At 41.6% G+C, this 17114-nt stretch overlaps 1 protein-coding gene across 3 annotated transcripts in view; it reads left to right on the top strand.

Moving 5' to 3' along the window:
- Window positions 1-17114, top strand: part of LOC306922272 (zeta-sarcoglycan-like) — a gene marked incomplete at both ends in the record, with an annotated part of 588514 nt that overhangs the window by 384085 nt on the left and 187315 nt on the right. For 2 of the 3 annotated variants that reach the window (XM_079499735.1, XM_079499733.1), the window contains one exon: window positions 7883-7984. The exons of the other annotated variant lie outside the window; for it this stretch is intronic. In XM_079499735.1, coding sequence (XP_079355861.1) covers window positions 7883-7984 — 102 coding nt within the window. The remainder of the gene's footprint in view (window positions 1-7882; window positions 7985-17114) is intronic. 3 annotated transcript variants of the gene reach the window in all.

Here is a 17114-nt window from a genome sequence, read left to right as displayed (position 1 = left end):
GTTGCATAAACATTACCTGTTCCTGGTTTCTCATAGTTTCATCTGATTGGCTCAGCAGCATATTTGATCAAATGAATGGGGAACTGGCGTCTATTGATTCGATGGACCAGGTGAGTTTAGGAGTATTATGGGAACCATACTCACAAGCCAGTGAAGCCACAAACAGTATACTTTTTTCCAAACATTCCAACACTAAATATGACACATCAGTTGCGTCAATTTAAGCAAATTAAGACAAATGATAAGCACAGATGAAAGGCGCAATATACAAAGCAGAAACTATATGAAAAGGCCTCAATATGAAAGTTTTCAGACATGATTTGAAACATTTTCACTGACTTTGCTAGCCTTAGATCTTAGCTCCAGGGCAGCAAAAGCCTGATCGCCCCAGGCAGGTAATGGTGCAAGTTTTAGGAACAACAACTGAGTTGGCCATATCTGCGCTCAGGGCCCACACGGGACCAGCATGTCTAAAATATTAACTAGGAGCCTGGCCTTACAAGGCTTTAAAAGTCATCAGTGAAATTTTAACATTCTGGAAACTCACCGGCAAGCAGCGAATTAAGAGAAGTTAGGATGGGTAGGCAGACAGACCTGTCTGCATGTTGTTTTGCTTCTCTGTTTCTCCTGAAGATAAACTTGAGAATGGATGCTTTAAATGTTCTAGAAACTTGGAGGGAATGTTCGGTAAGCCGGGCCAGAAGAGATGATTGCATTTTGGTTGGAAAAGGTCAAAGTCACTATCAAGGATGACGATAAGACTTTATTAATCCCTCAGGCTGTTACAGTCAGCAGAGAGTCACACAAGTGCACAGCATTGAACAATAAACACAGCAATAATAAGCCATGCAATAATAGATATACACTATAAAGCGATGAAGTATGGACACACATAGTGCACATAATACTCGCACACACCCACATGCACCCACATATGGGCACACACAGACCCAAATACAGTACACGCGCGGACAGAGGGATGGACAGTGGACACCCACACGGACGGACGGACACACAGTTAGATTCATAACTAAAGGTGACAGAGACTTTCAGTCTGTAGCTCCGAGTCTCTGGAATGCTCTTCCGGTCCTGAGAGCTGCAGCCTCTTTTTGAGTGGTGCAACCACTCCAACGAACAGCAATGTCCGTGTCCGTGTTTGTGTGTGACTATGTGACCAGTACCAATGAGTACTAAAAGTGGCGCTGTTGTGACAGAAACGGAGAGAGAGAGATAGTGCTGCATGTTGCCTGCTAATGAGAGAGAGAGAGAGAGAGAGAGAGAGAGAGAGAGAGAGAGAGACAGAGAGGGGGGGGGGGGGGGGGATTTGCAACACTCGGTTCACACGGGTGTGATTTCTTTTTAAAGAATCACCTAAATGTATTGTTTAAACACACATTCGTGGAATGTCAGTTTAGTTTTTTCCTCCAGGTGTGTAATGTGTCTGCTGTTTTGTTTTCTGAGATAAATTGTACAGCTTGTGTTCTTTCGTTATTGTTCGTAATGCTTCTGCAGTGTTCTTCTGTTGTATGTGCACTTTGTGAGTGCTTTACACAGGTGAATGCTTACTCACTCACTCACTAGAGAGGGAGTAGACCTATACACCTTTACCGATCACAATGAGATCAGTAATGCTACAACTAAGATTAAAATATAATAACAAGTAGACTTGAAGGGTGATCTAACCATCTGCTCTTGGGCTGGCTGGGTTGTGTATACTCATTAATACTGTATGATATATCATAGCCATATCACCAGCAATATGAGCATATATCCATTTACCATGAATAAACCATGCTCAGTGTCAGCTTCCGTATACACAATGGGAATATGGATAATATACTGTCTCTCAACAATGAATATAATGAGCAAACATGCATGCAATCTATCAACAGTGAAACATTTGCAGCAGTTATTCTAAGGAGGCATCTGCTGCAGTACTTTAGCATACATCCCAGTAGTCCATGTGTAAATGTACCAGAGTGATTGATCCTAGAACAAGGAGAGACATTACTGTATGGGTCTTCCTTATGGATGGAGCCTGAGCTTGGTTTGGCTCCATCACATTGACAGTTATTTTGTATTTTTATTTCACTGTTGCGTCTGCATTGACTGGGTGGAGGGGGGTGTTGTCAGGTTAGTTTACTAACTGAAAATGAGATGCATCGCCCTCTAGTGTTGATTACACAGATCAAGAATGCTATAGAGCTCCTTTTGACTCCTTTTTCAATCATACTATATCATTTAACTCTGTTTGTCTCAGAGGAGGGCTAGACAGTTCAAAAACCTGCCTGCTAGTGACATCATCAGGCAGGTTTGGTCATTTAAAACCCCATTTTCAAATATACTAACTTGGCTGTAGCCTTTCCCTGCTATTAGCTTGGAATTACCATCGATGATGTCATAGGTAGGCATGTCTCTGTCCATGGCCCACCAATGAGACATACAGTGAGTAGACAGAATGAGCATTCATGAGGACCAATTATACAAAGATAAGGTTGGAAATGGACAAAGGTGATATACTGTACGTTAAGTTAAGCAATCTGAATACTTGGCACGAGGTTTGAGCCTGGCTTCCGTCTGTGATTTGTTCCCTCCTCCCCGCCACTCTCACTCTGCGCCTCCACTCATGCTAGCCCGGTAGCCTCTCTCTCTCTCTCTCTCTCTCTCTCTCTCTCTCTCTCTCTCTCTCTCTCTCTCTCTCTCTCTCTCTCATTCTCTTTTTCCTTAATAATGCTCAGAGGACATTTCTTAGAATTTCAGAGGGATTCTCGGTTTGTTAACAATTAATGAACATTCACAACAGCATTCCTTAGCTGCATTCTTCTCCTGATGGGCAGTTAGACTACTGTAATAGTCTAGCCAGAAATGTATTTTGTGTATTGTGTATTGTGTATGTGTGTGTGTGCGTGCGTGCGTGCGTTTGTGCGTGCACGTGTTTTGGCGGCTAATCTTAGAAGACTGCAGCAATCTCTTGTGAATGCTGATGGCAAGCAAGTAACTCCCCACATGTATTTATCTTTAAAGGACAACTTAAAAATACTGCCTAATGATGATGTCACTTTTAGGCGGGTTTGTTTCCATAGCACTCCTATGAGACACAGACAGAGTAGAAAAAAATCACACCTGTGTGAAGTGCCCTTTAGGGGCACGCACAAACATGACGTCACAGGGGCATACGTAAAGCAAACATAAAAAGTCCAGTGCGCTTTGTGAAGTTAACTTTACCAGCGGCAATTGGAACAGGAAAACATTGCTGTGAGGGGCACACAGCTGTGCTGATAGAAGATACAGTCTTCATCTTCGGAGGCTTCTGGAGAGATTTCTACCATAACATGATTTATGCATTTGATGTGGACTCCCACATATAGTTCAAACCCAGAGTTTCTGGGGCTGTTCCATGGGGGAGGGAGGACCACTCAGCCTGTGTCTTGGGGAAGGTCATGTTTATTCATGGAGGATTCACCTCCACGTTTAGATTGACTAAAGGGATGGGACTGAACCAGAGTGTACGCTATAATGACATGTACAAGTTGGACACCAGCACAATGGTCTGGTGTTTAATTAACACCACCATGCATGCTTCAGAAGGTCACTCTGGTAACATTATCGGGACAACAATGTTCGTATTTGGGGGTGAAGGGGATCATAGGGACTACAACAACATCAACATTTGACACAGAAACCAATCCCTAGGCTGAACAACCTTCTGCACAGCCTCATCCAGAATGACGCATGGGACATTCAGCATTTATCTACAATGGAGAGCTGTACATATTTGGTGACACCAATCATATTAACCAGACCCTTCAATGATATGTGGACATTCGTTCCAGAGGCCTTCTCCTGGAAGAAGGTTGAACCCAACGGGAAAGGCCTGTGTTCAATGCATCATATGTGCTGTTGCATTGTGGGGGAGATCATTCTCTTTGGAGGATGTAAACAAAAAGTCCACTTTGGAGGACACACTCACTGATGACATCTTAGACTTGAGTCCTACTCTTAAGACGTTATGCAAACTAGCAGTTATTCAGTACAGTCTGGAGCAGTCTGAACCATAGATATATATAAACACTAGATGGCTCAAGGCGGAGTTTCTGACGTCGTTCACCCGGCAGCCATCTTACATCGGGGATACAGTACAGTATGTTCAATGGCAGCTCAAACAGAAACAGTCATAACTCGCTCAAATCTTGACGGATTTACAAACGGGTTGGTTTATTACAAACGTTGTCAACGTGGCTATGATTCAGGACGCTTATCTGCTTAATTTGTTTATTTTATATGAACGTCGTATAAAAGCATATAAGTATGCGGACGTCTCTGACGTTTATAACAAACCAAACCGTTTGAAAATCGGTTGAAAATTGAGCAAGTTATGGTCATTTAAGAGTACATGCCCCATAGACCCAATGTTATGTGTCCCGAGGTAAGATGGCCGCCACGTAACGACGTCGCTCTCCATTGGCCAACAGCGCGGGTGAGCTATCTAGAGTTTATATATATCTATGGTCTGAACTCCCACACAACATCATGTGGGATCTGGCTGCCATGAATACCAACTAGTGCTATCGGAACAAAATTCGGGATTCGAATATAATTTGAATGTGAGAAAAATAAATATTTCTTCCAATGTTGAAATTGACATTTGAATCTTCTATTGCGGAAAGTAGTAGCTACTACACACCCACACAAGTGAGAAAGTGGTAAAGCACAGCTGCTTACAAAGAGACACAAATCAGCAGGAGTTTCTATAGCCTGGCATGTTGTGAACATGATCACTGGTCAGCTCCAATGTGGACTGTAGGTTCTGACACACCAGTGCAAATGAAGAGTTTCCACAAATAAATGGTAAATGGTGCATTTAACTTTGACCCCTCTATTACATGGAACTATTTTTTGGGCTTAGTGATATGGACACAAAAAGCATAGTTCCATGTGATAGATGGGTCAAAAGTTGCAACAATACAAATTACGTTAGTTTTGTGGATTCATTTACTTTAATGTGTGGCCTCCTGTGCCCCCCACAAAATGACCGGAACTACTTAATATTTCACCAAAACCATAGCAGAACTCCCACCACGGGACTCGAGCAATCAATTAATACAGTTGCAACCACTATATTAATGGCAAGTATTTCATACTTTAAAAGAAATCTGAACTATCCCTTTAAAGTCCAGCTTATTATTGTAGGCCTATATAAGCATGTATCATGAAGCATCAGGGCATTATTTCAAGCGTTGTGATATAATGTGAGCTTGCGGAGGTCCATTGTCAGCTATTCTTATATCAATGACGGAAAATGACGGAGAAAACCACTCCACTTGAGCTGGATTCGGGTATAAAGTGGTGATAATAATGTGTCATTATTGCGACCTGCCGACGTTGTGATTATGTGGTCAGCACGGTACAGCGAGTATCTGGTCACCTACTACTAGACTGTGTTAACATCAATCATGTTAATGCACCCTGGAGAGAGTCCATGTTTTCAGCTACCATGACTAAAAACATAATGCTGCCATCGGGCAGAAACCTTCTAGGCATATCTCCATATTTCATGTTTTGTTTTGTTTTGGTTTTTGAGTGGTGCAAACCACTCCAACAACCAGCTTTGTCTGTATGTTTGTGTACCTGTGTAGTGTGTACGTGTCCGTGCAGGGGTGAGCATGGTTACCATGGTCACTGACATTACGTCAGACCACAGCTGATCAGGCTATATAAGACCTTGCACCACTCAGTTCACACGGGTGTGATTTTTTTTTCACAAATTAATGCCCTACTTTATAAATACCCTACTTTACCATACAAACGTGTCTCACAAGAGTAGGGTTAGGGAGATAGCCGATCTACAAGTTCACAACTCTGTCTCTATCACGCACACGCACACACAGAACAAAATGCATGCACCCATTTTCACTTTTTCAATGAGATAGCCTCATTAATCCGCTGGTGACATTTTAAAATTGAACGTGACAGCACACTTTGGTGACAATCCCTCTTGAGGAGAGAGCTGAGCGGAGAGAGAGGAGCTCTGCAGAGCTGCTGGTGACTTCATTAGCCCTGATAGATCGAGACACACAGCCACTCCAAGTGCTTCAAACCACTGCTCAATGGTGTGGGTTAACCGCAGAGACGCACACCAGGCGCACACCAGGCCACACACACACACACACACACACACACACACACACACACACACACACACACACACACACACACACACACACACACACACACACACACACACACACACACACACACACACACACACACACTAACAATTACAAAATGTAAGTTGACAATTAAGTGTGAATTAATTAATTGTGATTAACGATTTAATTGTGGGTTTTTTGGTATTGAACAAACAATTAATTAATGTCTGCCTTTTAGGCTTTCAAGTTTAGAGTTTAGAGTTTAGTTCTATTAGGATCCCATTATCTTCCTGGGGTCCACACAGAACATAAAAACATGACATTCGACATGAATGACATTACAGGACAATGATATATAAATAAAATAAAATAAAAATATTTCCTCATCCACTTTCTGATTCCCCATGCATTTTCTTGGAAGAGAAACAAAAAACAAAATCTACTACATATTAGCCTTAGGAAAAAAAAGTATATAAAAATATATGAAAATGTAATCCTAATCATGATCATGACTGCTGTGACTGTGTGCGTGTGTGTGTGTGTGTGTGTGCGTGTGTGTGTGTGTGTGTGTGTGTTTGTGTGTGTGTGTGGTTAAAATGTGTGTGTGTGTGTGTGTGTGTGTGTGTGTGTGTGTGTGTGTGTGTGTGTGTGTGTGTGTGTGTGTGTGTGTGTGTGCGTGCGTGCGTGCGTGCGTGCGTGCGTGCGTGCGTGCGTGCGTGCGTGCGTGCGTGCGTGCGTGCGTGCGTGCGTGCGTGCGTGCGTGCGTGCGTGCGTGCGTGCGTGCGTGCGTGCGTGCGTGCGTGCGTGCGTGCGTGCGTGCGTGCGTGCGTGCGTGCGTGCGTGCGTGCGTGCGTGCGTGCGTGCGTGCGTGCGTGCGTGCGTGCGTGCGTGCGTGCGTGCGTGCGTGCGTGCGTGCGTGCGTGCGTGCGTCTGATTGAAACTCTGCCCATAGCCAGGGTTGCCAAGACTGCTTATTATAAGTTGTTTTTCTTTCTGTAAATTAGCTTGTAAATATTGGTAGTTGGTGGTTGTTGTTTTCTGGGCTTGTTTCAGTTAAATCACTTTAACCCTACTGTACAGTATATACATCACCTATTTGACTATAGAGGGTATGCGCATGCTTAAAGTGAATGGCAAATTGAGTGGCAAAGTGAGTTTAACGTCGTTTAACATTGTTTAATGAATCCGATTGTGATTTTCTGTTTGGATGTATGGGCTGTCAAGGCCAGAAAGTAGTTATTTGCCACTCAGTAGGCGTTCCTGCATAACATTCCAGCTATGATGTGACACGCATACCCTCGATCTATAGCCGGTCTACAAGCTCACTACATTTCCCTATGCAACACAACATTAAAACAAGGTTAAAATCTGGAATGTTTTTTAAGTATGTACATACTCATACAGTAGATACTCTTGAAATGGGACATTCTACATGATGAGTACTTTTATTTTTAGTACTTTATAAGTGCATTTTGTTGCCAGTACTTTTGTACTTTTACTCACATTACATTTTGAATTCCAGACTTAAAATAACAGAAACATGCTTGTTTGTCTCACATACTGTAGCACAAGACTCAATCTATGACCAAATGAATGACTAACTGGTTCTCTCCCTGTCTCTCTCCCTGTCTCCCTGTCTCTCTCCCTGTCTCCCTGTCTCTCTCCCTCCCTCCCTCCCTGTCTGTCTGTCTGTCTGTCTGTCTGTCTGTCTGTCTGTCTGTCTGTCCGTCCAGGATGGCATGGGGAACCTGCGTGTCACCAAGGAGGGAGTGAGACTGGAAGGAGAATCTGAGTTCCTGCTTCCTCTCTACGTCAAAGAGATACAGTCACGCAGGGTAAGACACTACTGTGTGTGTGTGTGTGTGTGTGTGTGTGTATGTGTGTGTGTGTATGTATGTGTGTGTGTGTGTGTGTGTGTGTGTGTGTGTGTGTGTGTGTGTGTGTGTGTGTGTGTGTGTGTGTGTGTGTGTGCAAATCTTGTGTGGCATTCGCCGCTGCCACAGAATGTTTCTGCGGCCGTCATACTGTACCTGATGGGGGACTGCCCATAGATCCGAAGTCCTGTTAGTCTGAACATGCATCAAGGTTGGCGAACATGCATTAAGGTTGGCGAACATGCATTAAGGTTGGCGAACATGCATTAAGAACATGCATTAAGGTTGGCGAACATGTTATATTTAGTAAGTGTGACCCAAGTGCACAGCAGGAGAGGAGGCGTTGTTCAGGTGTTGTTCAGGTTTATTCACAAAGGTATTTAGGGAAAGGAGTGGGGTAGTAGAAGATCGGTGGCTCTCCAGGTTGGCCAAACTCAGCGTGGGAATCCAAGCACTGGGGAGGAGAAGGAGAGGAGGCGTCAGTCTTCAGAACAAAGGCAGGAGCTGCAACCGTGTAAAGTTGAACAGCTGGGAAAATAGCTGCGTAAAGCTAAAACTGTAACTAGCTCTAACTCAGTTTAACACTAAAGGCTTGGCCTGTACTTTACCATACATGTAGACATGTGAAGCTCTGGCGTGGAATGAAGGGCAGACTGGGCTTTTGTAGAGGCAGTGCTTGATTGTAGGATGGAAGACAGGTGCAGTGAATTGGTGAAGGAGAGCAGGTGTGCTGAGTAGAGCCATGGAGTAGTCAGTGAGGGGGGAGTGGCTAAGCAGTGCTTGCATGTGAAGGTGAGGAGGAGTGAGCCGTAACAGAACATGCATTAAGGTTGGTGAACATGCATTAAGGTTGGCGAACATGCGCTACTGCTTGCGGTTATGTTTTCGTTAGGGTTAGAGATAGGGTTAGTAATGGTTGAACTAACGGGAGGTCGAACCAATGACATGTTACCACATGATGCTAGTATCGAGTCCTCGGCATGAAAGAGTGTGAGAAGCACCCTGGGCCACATCATCCATATGGTACAACATGGTACATGTGTATGATCCAACGCTGTCCCCTCACATCCATTCATCATGACTAGCAGGCATCATTGGTCCTGTCAGCTGCAGTAATGTATAGGACACGCTACTTCCCCATGTACTGTATGTGGCAGGCATGTGAAACTGTGTGTGTGTGTGTGTGTGTGTGAAACTGTGTGCGTGCGTGCGTGCGTGCGTGCGTGCGACTATTATTATCTGTCTGTGCGTGTGTGAGATAAAGTGTGAACTTGTGTGTATCCTTGCTGTGTTGCATGTTGCAAGCTTGTATCTTCCCTTATCTATCTGTGCATTCACGCATTCGCTGTGTGTGTGTGTGTGTGTGTGTGTGTGTGTGTGTGTGTGTGTGTGTGTGTGTGTGTGTGTGTGTGTGTGTGTGTGTGTGTGTGTGTGTGTGTGTGTGTGTGTGTGTGTGTGTGTCTTCCCAAGGGCACGCGCGTGTGAGGAGAATGCATGAATGTATGCATCATTTGTTCCGTAAAGAAACCGTAGATGTCGCCTCACTGTCGCACCTGTGACAATCACAGCATAAAGGAACGCAGGAAATTTCAATTACAGAGGCAGAGACAGAGAGATGGATGGAGATATGTCTGACGGATAGATAGATGCCGGAGAGATAAAGATCGATGTGTGCAGGAGTGATGTTGGACGCATGCATGGAGTGGAATTGAGGAGAAAAGATCCAGTGGTGTGTTTTCTGTTGGGTTTCTTTAGTTTTTTGTTCTTGTTGTTGACAGACGCAATGATGAATGCGTGTGATACATTGGACTGTGGCCGCGCGCAAAAAAAAGAGGCAGCAATCTGTTACCATGCAGGAAATAAATACTTTCAAATTCCCCAATGCAATTTGTCAATAGCTGTCATTGCAGAATGTTATACAGGTTGGAGGATTCACTGAACACGGACGAGCAGACTGAGCTATCTGCAAGCCTTCGTTTTGCTCTGGCTAAAAGCCCTCCGGGGCACTTATCTTATTCACTAAGACGTTTAGGTAAATGAGCTCGACATCAACAAGCTGTGGCGGAACAGAGTTCAACCATCAACCTCATATAGTCCCATGCATAATGTTAATGTGTGCATAATCATCACTGTCGGGCAGAAACCTTGCATCTCTGTACATTTCATTTTTGACTGGGGTAACTAGTCCTACATTTACGGTTCTTTGCGAAAAATTACTTTTTGATGATTAGTTTGCTATACAAGTTCCCATGCTCTGGGCACTGTCTGGCCATAGCACTATTCAAAGCGGACACACGCTGGCCGGTGCTTGAGATCTACACTTTTCTAATTAAATCAGATGAACGGTGGGTCATACGGAAACCTGGCGCGGCGCATCCAGCTGTGCAGGCTCAAGTCTGTCCATCGCTTCCCTGGCGGAAAACCGCAGCACGTGGTTTTCGTCCTTTTTTCAGACTGTTACCACAGTCATAATTGACATGTATGTTTGTTCTTGTTCATAAATCAATGCCTTCGTACAAGAGTGGCGTGAAAAAGTACCGAAAATGTACGTTGCATACTCTGCAGGCGGGGTACGCTAGCGTTGTGAGGATAGATCATGCAGAAACAATTAGCCTACAAATGTTTTAGCTGTGCATTCATATGCAGTGTAATGTAATGTTCTTAGTCCAATAAAATTTCATAGCAACATTAATGTTTATGCTTTTTAAATTGGTTTATTCTTTCTAGATCAGAGAATAATTTGCTGCTTTATTGCCCGTTATACAGACTTATTATTATTATTGAGGGGCACTAGCCCCTCCTATATTATAGTGTAGATTTTTGTCCTAACACAAACACTAAATGCCATTGACAATGAATGGAGAATTTCCGTCATTTGTAGACGAGCAAATCGGCTATTTTCGTCCTACACAGAAAATCGACATGTTACGTCATGATGATGTACGATGACTCAGACCTTTTCCTCTGTGGTGCAAGCCATTATGAATGAATTAATGAATGGGCGGATACAATTATGCCCCCCAAATAAATGGATAAATAAATGGAGCTCCCTGAAGGTTGGTTTTCAGGCAAAAAAAATATGATGCCAGCAGCAATATTGTGTGCCTCAGATTATGCTGAGGAAAGGCATTGTGCTGAAACATGTCCATGTGATTGCCTGTTTACTTTTCATTGCCAATAACAGTACCTGAGGGACACAGTGTGGAGGCTGGCATCATTCTCTTATACTCGTATTTCTGGAGCCGTACACATGGCAAAGTTGGTCCCATCGTTCACGTGTGACTGTAGTTGTGTGCTTGGCATTCCTTCTAGTTTTCAGCCGTGCAGTGCTGGAACACCATACAGCTCATTCATCCATACATGTATTCTTATTAGGATACACTTGTTTTATCATTCACCTCTTCTCCTCCAGTGAATGGTTTTCCACTCTGCCTTCTCACCCATTGGTGTGTCAATGTGTGTGGGAATGTGTGCTGGGAATCGAACCAAGATCAAGCCAACCAACATCTTAACCACTTTATACGGGGAATTCCCCTAATTGGCCCGGGGAGATATTAGGCTTTTGGTCATCAGGCAGCGAGGCTCTGAGCAACTACTGCTACACTCCTCCCCACCGGGAAACCCGATCTGTGTCACGTCACCAGTGTAATGCTTTGGGAGCTTGTAGACCGGCTAGCCTGTCTACAAGCCTGGGTCTAGGTTTCTGATCCGGTCGGGAGCGGAAATAACTCATAGGCAGCCGGAATAAGTCAACCAAGCGTGCCGGCATCACCCAAAACAATTCCCTGGACGCAATCAAAGGCATCAATAAAACCCTTGATGGGGCATAGTTTAGCTTATAGTAATAGTTTGTTTTGTATAACATCTTGTATTCCAACTCGTAGCGAGTGGCGAGTGGCGAGACTAAACTAGTAGTTATACTCAAGACAGCATTTAAATTGGGATTGGGAGAATCAAAACAAAGCGGCGTGGAAAAACCGTAACCAGCAACCAGAAACACATATTTTTTAAGTAGGCGTGGCCTAGACAGGATCACACGGGCCAGTTTGGAACGAATACCAGGCGCAAGTGGAAAGTCTTGGTTACGCAAGGTTATATATACTTCCACTTCCAACATGAGTATGGCCTATTTTTTTTAGTAGGCTGCATTATTTATTTAGATTATTGGCAGTGGTCATTATGAGTAATTTCTTTGTACATTAAAATGTTTTTCATATCTGTGTTGTGATGTTTTGTGTTTACAAAGCTGTAAAAGCCAAAAAATTTTTTAAAGGACCACTTCACCCCTTTTCAACCTATCTTCATATAGGTCCTCACTAATAATCATGATACAATGGCACCATTTTTCCCCGTGTCTCATAGGAGGGCTGTGGGCAGCTCAGAACCCGTCCACCAGTGACATCATCGATGGGGAATCCAAGCTAATAGAAACTGCAGGCTTTCTAGTCCTGAAAAGTTATATGAAGATAGGTTGAAAAGTGGTGAAGTGGTCCTTTAATGTTCAATGGAAAAATACAATTGTTGAGTAATTACTGGGTATTTACTAGGTATTTACATGGTAACTACAGGGTAATAAACACAACAATTACTAGGTAATTATCAAGTATTTTCTTGACTACTACCCAGTAATTACCATGTAATTATGAGTATTTACCAGGTAATTACATGGTAATGTAACCAGTAATTACTATGAAAACTAATCAGTAATTACTAGGTAATTATCAAGTATTTTCTTGACTACTACCCAGTAATTACCATGTAATTATGAGTATTTACCAGGTAAATACAGGAATTTACATGGTAATTACATGGTCATGTAACCAGTAATTACTATGAAAACTAATCAGTAATTACTAGGTAATTATCAAGTATTTTCTTGACTACTACCCAGTGATTATTAGTATTTGCCAGGTAACTACATGGTCATGTAACCAGTAATTTCCCCAGTAAGTACTAGGTAATCCTTATGTATTTTCCTGCCAACTACCAGGAAATTATGACCTATATACTAGGTAGTTACCAGTTAATTACACTGTAAATACTGGATAATGGCCATGTAGTTACCTAGTATTTACTATACAATTCACTGACGACTACCAGGTATTTACCCATGAATTATTGAGCCATGTGTTATCAATCAATTGGTGCAGTTGACCGTGAGGCTGTTAACGACGGTATTTACATTGTAATTACCAGATATTAACCTGATAACTACCATGTATTACCCAGTCCATTACATGTTAACTACAGGGAAATATACCCAGTAAGTACTAGGTAATTATCATGTATTTTCTTAACTACTACCCGGGAATTACCATGTAATTATGAGTATTTATTATTGATTCATGCCTTATCAATCAACTGGTGCAGTGGCCGTGCGGGTGTTAATGACTATTTACATTGTAATTACCAGATATTAACCTGATAACTACCATGTTTTACCTGGTAATTACTCAGCATTTACCCAGTAACTAGAAAATATTTAACCGGTAATTACCTGCTATTTACCCAGTAAGTGTGATTTGTATTTACCTAGTATATACTAAGTAATTAAAGTGGAACTGTGACTGTAAAAGAAAGCGTGGTTTGTTTCCATATTACTACCTGGTACTTTCAGTATTTACACAGTAATTACGGTAGAACTGGACTGTAAAAGAAAGCGTGGTTTGTTGCCATGATATTACTTGGTAATTACTCAGTATTTATCCAGTAACTATAATTAAGGTGGAACTGGACTGTAAAAGAAAGTGTGGTTTGTTTCCATGATATTACCCTGTACCTTCCCTGTAATAACCATATTTCAGTTTGTAATCAATGAGTAGCCCATGAACTCAAGAATGACACAATGATGACAGTTTAAGGGTTTTTATATAGAGATGGTTGCACAGCCACAGACAGACATGGATGGATGATTGTATGAATGGTATCTGAAATGACTAACCTTAACACACTTATCACTGTAAAGTTAAAATACATTAGCTGAGGCTGAACTTAGCTTGTTAGAGCCCTGTTAGGCTACCATAGATGGCTGCCAATGTTAACCTAGCAACATGATTTAGCATAGCAAATACAGGCAAAAACGAACTTTTTAGAGAACACATAGATTAATTAATTGTTGCAACATTAATTAATATTGCACTGTATAAACAAACAATGAGCATACTTCCTGAAGAACGCATTCTGTGATCCTGTGTGTCTGTCTGTGTAGCTGCATGTAGAGTTGCAGCTGGACTGGGGTCCTCTTTCACTGACTACACTGCCCAAACAGAAGCCTGAACTAAAGTAGAAAAATGGGTCCTCAATATGAATAGAGTGTGCATGAAGTAGCCTTCACTAAATGCTATGGGGAATTTTGTACACAGTTACTTTTACAATTCATGGTTTAAACCAGTGGTTTTCAACCCTTTTCAAATCAAGGTCCATTATTTATTTTGCATTTGAGCCACGGCACGGGCCACCATTTGATGAGATTTAATTATTAAATTCTTCTACATTCTCTAACTTGTGTAGACTTCTAGTAAATTAATTAATGCAGATGTTTAACAATTATTTAACTATTCATAAAAAATATGACCTGTAAGGGTCCACTTGGTTTAATTTTATGCTCTCAAAAGTTAAAGAACTATAAGGGTCCATTTGGTTACCAAAGTTGAAAACCACTGGTTTAACCTGTAGAAAATAATTGATCGCCATGGCAACCCCAGCCTGGACCTGATTAGGTGAATTCCCAACACCTGCTAAATCCCCCAAACCTGTATCTTGATTGGAGTCAGTTTCCACTCTCTACACTCACTCTCCCAACCACTCAGTCATGCAGCTACACAGACTCAGACAAACAGGATCACAGAATGCGTTCTTCAGGAAGTATGCTCATTGTTTGTTTATACAGTGCAATATTAATTAATGTTGCAACAATTCATTCATCTATGTGTTCTCTAAAAAGTTAGTTTTTGCCTGTATTTGCTATATGCTAAATCATGTTGCTAGGTTAACATTGGCAGCCATCTATGGTAGCCTAACAGGGCTCTAACAAGCTAAGTTAGCCTCAGCTAATGTATTTGAACTTTACAGTGATAAGTGTGTTAAGGTTAGTAATTTCAGATACCATTCATACAATCATCCATCCATGTCTGTCTGTGGCTGTGCAACCATCTCTATATAAAAACCCTTAAACTGTCATCATTGTGTCATTCTTGAGTTCATGGGCTACTCGTTGATTACAAACTGAAATATGGTTATTACAGGGAAGGTACAGGGTAATATCATGGAAACAAACCACGCTTTCTTTTACAGTGCAGTTCCACCTTAATTACTGGGTAAATACCAGGTAAATAGTTGTCTAGTTACTGGATAAATACTGAGTAATTACCAAGTAATATCATGGCAACAAACCACGCTTTCTTTTACAGTCCAGTTCTACCGTAATTACTGTGTAAATACTGAAAGTACCAGGTAGTAATATGGAAACAAACCACGCTTTCTTTTACAGTCACAGTTCCACTTTAATTACTTAGTATATACTAGGTAAATACAAATCACACTTACTGGGTAAATAGCAGGTAATTACCGGTTAAATATTTTCTAGTTACTGGGTAAATGCTGAGTAATTACCAGGTAAAACATGGTAGTTATCAGGTTAATATCTGGTCATTACAATGTAAATAGTCATTAACACCTGCACGGCCACTGCACCAGTTGATTGATAAGGCATGAATCAATAATAAATACTCATAATTACATGGTAATTCCCGGGTAGTAGTTAAGAAAATACATGATAATTACCTAGTACTTACTGGGTATATTTCCCTGTAGTTAACATGTAATGGACTGGGTAATACATGGTAGTTATCAGGTTAATATCTGGTAATTACAATGTAAATACCGTCGTTAACAGCCTCACGGTCAACTGCACCAATTGATTGATAACACATGGCTCAATAATTCATGGGTAAATACCTGGTAGTCGTCAGTGAATTGTATAGTAAATACTAGGTAACTACATGGCCATTATCCAGTATTTACAGTGTAATTAACTGGTAACTACCTAGTATATAGGTTATAATTTCCTGGTAGTTGGCAGGAAAATACATAAGGATTACCTAGTACTTACTGGGGAAAACTTTGTATTTTCTGAGTAATTACTGGTTACATGACCATGTAATTACCATGTAAGTAGTCAAGAAAATACTTGATAATTACCTAGTAATTACTGATTCGTTTTCATAGTAATTACTGGTTACATTACCATGTAATTACCTGGTAAATACAGGGTAGTAGTCAAGAAAATACTTGATAATTACCTAGTAATTGTTGTGTTGTGTTTACCCTGTAGTTACCATGTAATTACCTAGTAAATACCCAGTAATTACTCCTTACTACCTTGTAATAACCATGTAATTACCATGTAATTTCATGGTTATTACTGTACTGTAAAACAAAGGGTTACCCAATTGTTAATGTTAATCGCAGTTATTTGAATTCCAGGATCGTGACAAAATTAGTTCTAGCCTACCGTGTATATGTGTTTATTATGCATCATTACTATTTACCAGTGGTGGAAAAAGTAGCAATACTGCAATTTAGAAATACTCTTTTACAAGTAAAAGCCTGGAATTCTAAACTTTACTTGAGTAAAATTCCAAAAGTATTGGTATCAAAACAGTACTTAAAGTACCAAAGTAGAAAGTACTCTACTCATTATGCATTGCAAGTTGTCATTACTAGATCAAATTAGTCCCTTCTTCTGTCATGTCAGCACTGCCACATTTCTAGTGGACAAGGCTTGGCTCAGAAGGTCAGAGGCAGGGACAGCTGGTCTAACTACTTCCAACCTGGCATCCCTGTTTTTGGCCATGTAATTTTACTGTGTCATTATAGCCGGTCTAGAAGCTCACAGCGCGTCGCATGATGACACATTGTGAGCACTCACACACAGCAAAACTCTAGAGAGATGCCCCCTCAGCCAGCTGGCCCTGGAACTCTGTGCACAAACACAAACAGAGCCACCAGATAGAAATCCCATTGGTCTAAGTGAATTATAAAACAGCAAAAGGAAAACTATCTGACACATTGGAAAGAAGCAACACAAAAG

The sequence above is a fragment of the Electrona antarctica genome (assembly GCF_951216825.1).
Source record: "Electrona antarctica genome assembly, chromosome: 4".
NCBI lineage: Eukaryota > Metazoa > Chordata > Actinopteri > Myctophiformes > Myctophidae > Electrona > Electrona antarctica.
The sequence above is the reverse complement of the archived record's forward strand: the minus strand, read 5'-3'. Positions and strand labels throughout refer to the sequence as shown.